Consider the following 8,836-nt stretch of genomic DNA (forward strand, 5'->3'; position numbering starts at 1 on the left):
AACATTAAGAAGAACAAAAGAACAGCCTGCAAATGGTAGTGGCTCAGCATCTCTTATCTCAACCTTTATGAGAGCGGATAGTTCTGGGAATCTGAAGCTCATACGTAGCCACAAAACACCAGCATCACATGACTAGCAATAAACCCGGCTCTCATGTTTCTGGGTAGGAGAGCATGCCTCTCCCTGCTCCGCGGTGTGAGGTACGTCATTTGTTTTCTATCCAAATTTACCCTCCTCCCACGGAAGCCTTGCCTTACTATACTAGCCATTAGAGGATGTTATTGAGAAAATACGCGTTCAAGCAGTAGGAAGAATAATTTCCCATAAGTATATTTTATTATATATCTAATACCTTTCATCTTGAAATATGAGAACTTTACAAATACAGTGATTTTATTGAATAAATACCCTTATGCCTAGTGCATGGCATGATTCATAACAGATTAATAGAGGCAATTAAATGTAAGATTAAATTGCCTAAACCATTTGCCCTACTAAGCTGATCCCAGTGCTATGAACTGTATCAGTGCCACTAATTCCCAGAGATTTTCCTTTGGAGGCAGGTATTTAATGATTTTGAATATCAAATCCATGGTATCCCAGACTGGCTGTCTAATGCCTGTAATCATGTTAAAACGAAGCACTAAGCAACTCGCCTGAGGCAACTCGGTGAGTCACTGGAAGAGAAAGCAGAACTCCTGACTTGCATTAGCTGCTCAAGCAGACACAGAGCCACTTGCAAAATTATGACCGGGGACCGTCCATGCTGCAGAATTCTCTAGCGCCTTGGGTTTCAGGCTGTGAGATGCCATATGTCGGGCCCTGTGACAGGCACACACACATGTACAGGGTCATATGGTGCCAGGTGCGCTGTCTGGGTGCCTTGGGTCGTGTAACGGAGCAGCAGATGCAGAGCTGATGGCAAGCCCCCCGTTGCAGCGTGGGGCTGGCTCCGGGGGCTGTCACATTTTGTAGCTGGCAATGTGTGGTGTGCTGCCTGCAGCATCGTGAAGCGATGGGGAGCTCATGGCTCTGCATTAAAAAATGCGGCAGAGAAAGGCTCATGGTGAGGAGCCTGAAGTCCAGGGAGTGACCACTGTGGTCCATGTGGGTGCAGGAAAGGTACCCACTGCTGCCAGCACCTGCTGTCCCCCCACCACTGCCCAGAGCCCTGGGGCAGGAGGTAGCGAGAGGTCTGGGCTGGGCAGGGCAGGAAAGAGCTGAGATTTTCTTAGGCAGGGCTGGGAGAAAGGGGCTCTCCTTATTCCTCAGTGTACGTCTGTATCCAGGATGTGTCCTCAGCTGAAACACCCGAGCTGCTTCACCAACTATTTTCCACTCAGCAAGAAATTGTTATGCATTGGACGTGGCACACAGAAACAAGGCTGTACCAGGTTTTCCAGCCTGTCTTTCCAGGAGTGAGACCCTGGCCCAGAGCTGCTTTTCATGCTGTCGGGACTGACCCTTCTGACTCCCTATTCCCCCATCTCATCAACTGCAACATGAAGAATCTGAGGCAGTCTGAGCTCAGCCAAAGCCTGGTGAAAGGGTTAAGTATCAGGATTCAAATGCATTAAAAAGAATGTTTTCATTGTAGTATGAATCATCAGTAATTCTATATTGTTTGTATTCTATTGTATTCATCGCTGAATCCTTTTCTTTGTCTCCTTCCACTCTTTTTTCTCTTTCTTTTTCTTCCTTTCCTTCCTTCCTTCCTTCTTTCCTTCTTCCTTCTTTCCTTTTTCTTTCTCCCCTCCCATCTTTCCTTTCTTTTTCTTTCTGTTTCTTATGAATCTGTGTCTCTGTAAAATCTGCCCAAATATTTACAAAAGGAAATGCTGGGTTGTGAAACTGAATTCTGAGAAAATGTTACACATGCTGAAGAAATGCATCCAGCATGGTTTCCAGATGTTTCCCACATGCATTTTTGTTCTGTGTCTCAAGTGCTGAGGCTTGATCCTTGGTATCTTTATTCAGGCAAAACTTGCACCGAGGGCAGCAAGACAGGCTCAGGTCAGGTCCGGGGGTGCTGTAATTCTGGCTTTGTTGGAACAGTTCAGGACTGATTTTGGCTATGAGTGACTAGTTAAAAAGCCTGAATAACCAGTATTACTGGGTAACCAGTTTGTGCAATGGGCCAGTTCCAGGACAGGGGTTATCTATACTTGTCACCAAGTGGCTAACAAATTGGCATCAGTGTCAGTCAATGCCGAAGCTGTCTGCACCCCTCGGTTACCTTCCGAATAAACATCAGCCATGTTGCGGTGGGAGACCTCTGGAGAAAGCCAGCCAGGTCTCCGGTCCTGCTGAGACAAAGCCAACACACTCGGCTGTGATGTGATGAAATTGCCATGAAGTCATTTTCCCAAGAAGTCCTTAACGCCATGAGCAAGGGCTCACACTGATGGCGCTCTCATGTTGTTATGGACTTGTACATGTTTTGGCAGAGCAACATGGGAACCGTGAAAGCTCAAGTGATAAAGGGGGCTGAATGCCAGCAGTGGGTCCCATGTGCTCAAATCAAAGCACCTCCACACTCCATGCTCTTGTTTCTATTATTACCCTTACAAAGACATTGTGGCCGGAGTGCAAATAGGGATTGTTTTGGAGGAAGGGGTTAATTTTGTATTTCCTGGCTTTTGTTAAGCAGGAAATCTAACCCTTAAAAAAGTCATTCAGGTCAGAGTGAGCTCCTAAAAGCACTTCAGCCCTGTTTTGTATTTTCTTTTCTTTCATTCTTGTGGCAGGTTTATTTAAGAAAAGAAAACAAAAATAAAGCAAGGAAACAGCTAGTCCAGGATTACAAGTGATTAAGTACACACTGCCACATGTGATGAATTTTTTTCTTCCTGATTCAAACTGGGTGTAAACAAGACCAGATTCAAAAGTCTAACAATTACATAAGTCCATCGCAGAGCAATTATCCTTGCTGTGGAGGTAAATTCCCTTTGCGCAAAGGCCTCAACTGGATGCCATCCCTGCACTGCCCCAGAGCAGCCGAGGTATGTGACCCACAGTGTCCGGCCCTCATTTAATATCTGCGTGATGCTGGTTATCACCATGACTGGGAAGGTGATTGCCATTGAGATCAGATTCTCGCTTAGTTGTGCAGGTGTCAGACACGCTGATTTCTTTAAATTTGGGAAAAACCGAAGTTGCCAAATTGGGGTGTGTGGATGTGTGTCATCTCAGTCTTCAGCTTTGTTTTCTGTATGGGACATTGAGAAGAGTTTAGGACAAGAGTTTAGGACAGGAGAAAAGACTGTCAGTGCCATATGGGTACCTGTCTGTGAGCCAGGGCTGGCTGTTCCCACCAACGGGACACTAGTGGCACAGCACCATTAAAAATACTGCTTCCCATTAAAGCATTGCGGTGAAGTCTCCCAACCCGTGCTGCTGCTCCTGGAATGCACAAGGCTTTGGGTTGGTTGGAGGAGTGCAACATCCCAACCAAATTCCCTGGGAGAAGGACATTCCCAGCTCCCAGCCCCACAGAGGGCTTCTCTGCTGCACCCCGGAGGAGTCTTTGTCTCCTATGTGCTCCTGCTGGGTGATGCCTTGGAGTGATTCCTGGGTGTAGACCTACAGAAAGGTCAACACCTGAGCTCCATATCAAAAGGAGGACATTTTCTCTCGGAAAAGGTGACGACTAAAGTCCTGTCTTATGGCCATCTGCTATACTGGTTTCTGCTGCAAAAAGCTGGCAAGGAACGAATCATTAATACTTCCCGCTGTTCAGCTCCTTAGAAAAAACTGGGTAGGGTGGTGTTTGACAGATGATGTGCAAGGTCACCACAGCTTGTCCATGGCACGATGTCACAGCGATGCCACGTCCCAGGAGGAGCTGGTTCAGAGTGCATGAGAGGAGGACCGGTGGGTCCACGGTCCCTGCCCACCTCCCACGCGCTCATGGTGCAGAGGGGCACGTGTCACCCACACGGCTGGTGGGTACCGTCATTCACACCCAGTGATGCGCTGTGGACAGCTGTGGGGTCCCAGGAACAGGGTGGGTGATGGTGTGGTAGAGCAGAGCAATTTCCCAGCACTGAAGCATATGAGTGTTTCCCTCACAATCTGTTTCCAACCTGCTGTTAAAAGAACAACAATAAACAAATGGAATGAAAAGTGCAATCCTGTGTTTATTTTTAAGGAAAGTGTTGAAAAAACAGATTCACTTTGAGGCTGCCGTTCTGGCAAGAGCCCCACTGCTCAGCAGAGCAGGGACAACCCTGCCACGAGTGGGTGAGCTGGAGCTGGCACTTGCCTGTCCCTGCTCATCCCTCTGCCCCCTCCTCACAGCCCCCTGAGGAGCCAGGAGATCCTGGGACACCTTGGCCAGGTGAGGAGCCCCGCTGGCCTGAGAAGGCCTGAGGTGGTTAAAGGCTGGGGGACATTGGTGGGGGAGAAGATGGAACATTTGAGGAGTGACAGTTCTTGGCAGCCCGCGAGGGAGAGGAGCCCTGGTGTGGGGGGTGGGTGGAGAGGTCTCCTCTGAAAGGAACAGCTGAAGAAGGGATGTGAGAACAGAAAACTGCTGGAAGGGGTGAGGAAGGAGCAGCACAGCTGGGGCTGGCAGCACTGGGGGGGCAGAGGAGCTGCTGGCCAAGGGCTGGGGTCAGAGGGCCAAGGCGGGAGGTGGCCCTGGGGGGGCAGCAGTGGCCGGGGCCAGTGAGGGGCCATGAGCTGGCGGCCGGGGAGGCATCACAGGGAGGCAGGGGAAGTGGAAGCAGCACTGACTGGAAGCCCTGAGTAAGAAACACCCAAGTGTCTCGGTGGCACGAGGCAGTCGCCCACAGTAAAAAGGAAACTTTTGGGAAGCGCTGATGCACTGCCAAGGGGGGGAAAAAGGGATCCCACTGCTCCACTGCCGGTTACTGGGCACCCCCAACTCCTGGGGGTGTTCTCCGAGGGGAAAATGAACTTTACATGGGCCACAGATCTACCACATTTTTTTCCCTTACACATAAAACATGATGGGAAAAGCTCTCAAATATGTGTTTACATTATAAATTTTTACACAAATATATGTATACACATATGTATTTATGTGTAGATATGTCTGTACACGTATTTATGTCTATGCATGAATACAAATATACGTATGCATATGCTCATCTCTTTATATATATATTTTAGAAGAATAAGCACGCCCACACCCAGGTTCTGCATGCCGCTGCACTGCTGCCCCACCACCCTCCATCCCCCCAGCGATGCTCTGGTTTCTGTGGGAAAGGGGGGGCACGGCCAGTGCTGTGGAGGGGGTGGACAAAGGATGCCCCAGCCCCAACCAGGCCCTGGAGCCATGGGGTAGGGGACAGGGGACAGCTGGCAGCAAGGTGGCCCAGCCCCATGGCCCCTGTGCTCGAAGTGGTGGGCACAGTGTGAGTGTGTGCGTGCGCCTGAGGGGGTGTGTGCATGTGTGTCTGCAGGTGCGTGTGTGTCTATGTCTGTGTTTGTATGTGCACATACATGTTTGTAGATTAACTGTGTGTGGATGTGCATGTATGCACACATATCACCATGTTTATGGGTATTTGTATGTGTATGTATGTGTGTATGTCAGCACCTGCTTACCTGTCTGTACGCACACACGTGTGTAAGCGCACATCTGGACGTCTGTTTACATACGTGCACGCATGTTCACATGTATGTGGCTGCGCGTGCAGAGCCAGTGTCCGCCCCGGTGTGTGCGGGCCTCTGCCGGCGGGGGCGCGCTCTCCGCCGGCCGCGCGGCCCATGACGTCATGCCGGCCGGGCTGGGCGCGCCCGCGCTGGCGCGCCGCCAGGTGACGTCTTCGCTGGCGCCCACGTGACGCGGCCCCATTGAGAAAACGCCGGCCCGGCGGCGCGGCCCTATATAAGGCGGGCGCGGGCGTGCGGGGCCGGACTGGGTTGTGCGGTGCTGCGGGACACGGGCACCTGTGGCACTGGCCGCGCCTTCCTCATCGTCCTCCCTCCTTCCCCGGCCCCGAGCCGCCATGGTGAACCTGCGGGTGTGCGCGCTGGAGTGCGAGGCGCTGCGGGGGCTGCTGACGGAGCGCGCCGCGCAGTGCCTCGTCCTCGACTGCCGCTCCTTCTTCTCCTTCAACGCCGCGCACATCCGCGGCTCCTGCAACGTCCGCCTCAGCACCATCGTCCGCCGCCGCGCCAAGGGCGCCCTGGCCCTGGAGCACGTCGTCCCCAACGAGGAGCTGCGCGCCCGCCTGCGCCAGGGGCTGGTCCACACCGTGGTGCTGCTGGACGAGCGCAGCGCCGACCTGGAGCTGCCCAAGCGCGACAGCACGCTGCTGCTGGCCCTCGGCACCCTCTGCAGGGAGGCCCGCGGCGCTCGCATCTGCTTCCTCAAGGGTGAGTGGCCCCGGCCGCCGCCGCCGGGGGAGCGGGGGGCGCCGCCGGCTCGGCCGTGCCGCCCCCGGGGGCTGCGCTCGCCCCCCGCCCGCCGCGCAGCGCTCACCCGGCGCCTCTCTCCCCCCTCTGCCCCCGCAGGAGGTTACGAAGCCTTCTCGTCCGCCTGCTCCGAGCTCTGCACCAAGCCGGCCGCCCCCACCGGCCTCAGCCTGCCCCTCAGCGCCAGCAGCGCGCCCGGCAGCGCCGACTCGGGGTGCAGCTCCTGCGGGACCCCCCTCTACGACCAGGTGAGCGGGGGTGAGGGACTGATGGGGACCCGGCGGGGCGGGTGCCGGGAGGAGGGGAGGCTGCTCGGAAGCTACCGACTGAAGTTAACCCGTATCTGTCCTTTCTGCTTCAGGGTGGGCCGGTGGAAATCCTGCCCTTCCTCTACCTGGGCAGCGCCTACCACGCCTCCCGAAAGGACATGCTGGATGCTCTGGGGATCACAGCGCTCATCAACGTCTCGGCCAACTGCCCCAACCACTTCGAAGGGCACTACCAGTATAAAAGCATCCCCGTGGAGGACAACCACAAGGCAGATATTAGCTCCTGGTTTAACGAGGCGATTGATTTCATAGGTAAGCGAGCTCTCTTTACAGTCTGTGCTTTTCCTGGGGTAATGCACACTTCTTTTCCCCTGGTAAAACCTACATTTGAGGCTGGGGAATTTCATTCCCTTGGGGAGTCATACTTGGGGAACACCTCCATGAATTTCATTCTGCTTGGAGGAATAAGCTTAGCTTTACAAAGCTGTTCAAAATCTTAAATTGAGAGACATCGGTCTTGCAGGCAAGGGCTAGTGAATTGAAGCAGATAAGTATTAAAGCAATCTTGCAAGACTGCTAAAGTGACCTGGAGGAGCTATTAGTATAATTGGAATTGGAGCCCAGAATGAAAATAGCTAGACTGCTGTTCCCTCAGGACAAAGGCTCCCTTTGTCTCAGGAGCACTGGGTGTACCGATTAGGCTAAGGAAGAGATGAATTAAAGAAATGTAAAACAGCAGCCTGTGCTTTCCCACCTCTGGAAGCAGTGGGACTTGTTTGCTAACTGCATTTTAATTCTTTCAGACTCTGTTAAAAATGATGGAGGAAGGGTATTTGTGCACTGCCAGGCTGGCATTTCCCGGTCAGCAACCATCTGCCTCGCTTATCTCATGAGGACCAATAGAGTCAAACTGGATGAAGCCTTTGAGTTTGTGAAGCAGAGAAGAAGCATCATCTCTCCAAACTTCAGCTTCATGGGGCAGTTGCTTCAGTTTGAGTCACAGGTCCTTGCCCCCAACTGCTCAGCAGAAGCTGGTAGCCCTGCTATGTCAGTATTGGACAGAGGAGCATCGACCACCACGGTCTTCAATTTTCCAGTCTCCATCCCTGTTCACACCTCATCCAGTGCTTTAAGCTATCTTCAGAGCCCCATCACCACTTCCCCAAGCTGCTGAAAAGCGGGTGAAAATACGTTCAGAACTCAGACTTACTGTCTCAGAAGTGCAATAACAACAGGGACAGTGTCATCAGTCACTCGTGTTTTGTGGGGAACCATCCATGCATCCCAAACAGTCTCGTAAACCGAGAGGAGCTCACCCAAAGCCAGAGAACTAGGTGTTACTGACTTTTCTGCTGACTTTTAAAGCCGGTATTGGGATGTCTACACAGAGATAAAAGGACGTTGTCTCTTCCTGGGCTGTTCCTCCTTGTCTTGTCTGTCCTAAGCCTGCTCCGTGTTTAGTAGCATGCTCACCAGTATTCCCATTCCTGGACACCTTGAGCAACACTGATGCTATCCCCTTTTATATGACAGTCCTATTTATTTATTTTTATGTTAGTGCATTGTTGGGGTTTTTGCCTTCACAAACCTAAAGTTTCATTTCTAGAGAAACAAAATACCTCAGTATTTTTTGGTACTATAATCCTGTGTGTATGTATATCTGTCAGCTCTTCTTGTTTCCCAAGCACTGACGTGAAAGCACCAGGCGAGTGCTTTTTTGAGTTGCCAAGGGTTGTATGTTTGCTGATTTATTTATGATGTGAAATAATATATTTCTTCTTATGAAGACATAGTTTTGTTACATGATTATAACTTTTTTATACGAACAGAATAAATTATGATATTTCTATTGAGCTGGATGATACATTCTTTGAAGTCTTGTGTTTTACAGCCCCCCAAAATCACATGGAAGCTCCCAGGTGAAGAGCTGTCAGAGAAATCTGATCTTTCAGCTCTACTGACCTCAGGTCTTGATGGAACTAGATAGAAAAATGGGTTTAAACAATGTAATTGAATAGAAATAGCTGCTGCTTCTTAACCTGAACTTTTCTTTGCCCCTGTGCAATTATATGCAGTGGCAGAGAGCCAAGGCTGGTTTCTCAGCTCTAAGGTGGGTTTTGGCTGTGGTGGTGGCCACAGAGCTGTAACAGTTTGAGCCAGCTGAGACTTGAGCACAGGCC

General features: G+C 51.4%; 1 protein-coding gene across 1 annotated transcript; it reads left to right on the top strand.

The window, feature by feature from the left end:
* The first annotated feature begins 5,841 nt into the window (after positions 1-5,841).
* DUSP1 (dual specificity phosphatase 1) lies at positions 5,842-8,520 on the top strand. Its single transcript, XM_037398500.1, has 4 exons — positions 5,842-6,348; positions 6,487-6,635; positions 6,749-6,968; positions 7,460-8,520. Exons 1-4 carry the CDS (start codon positions 5,979-5,981, stop codon positions 7,828-7,830), a joined length of 1,110 nt encoding a protein of 369 aa, XP_037254397.1. The 5' UTR covers positions 5,842-5,978; the 3' UTR covers positions 7,831-8,520.
* The last annotated feature ends 316 nt before the right edge of the window (positions 8,521-8,836 follow it).

Source organism: Falco rusticolus, chromosome 8 (assembly GCF_015220075.1).
Source record: "Falco rusticolus isolate bFalRus1 chromosome 8, bFalRus1.pri, whole genome shotgun sequence".
In the NCBI taxonomy this organism is placed as follows: Eukaryota; Metazoa; Chordata; class Aves; order Falconiformes; family Falconidae; genus Falco; species Falco rusticolus.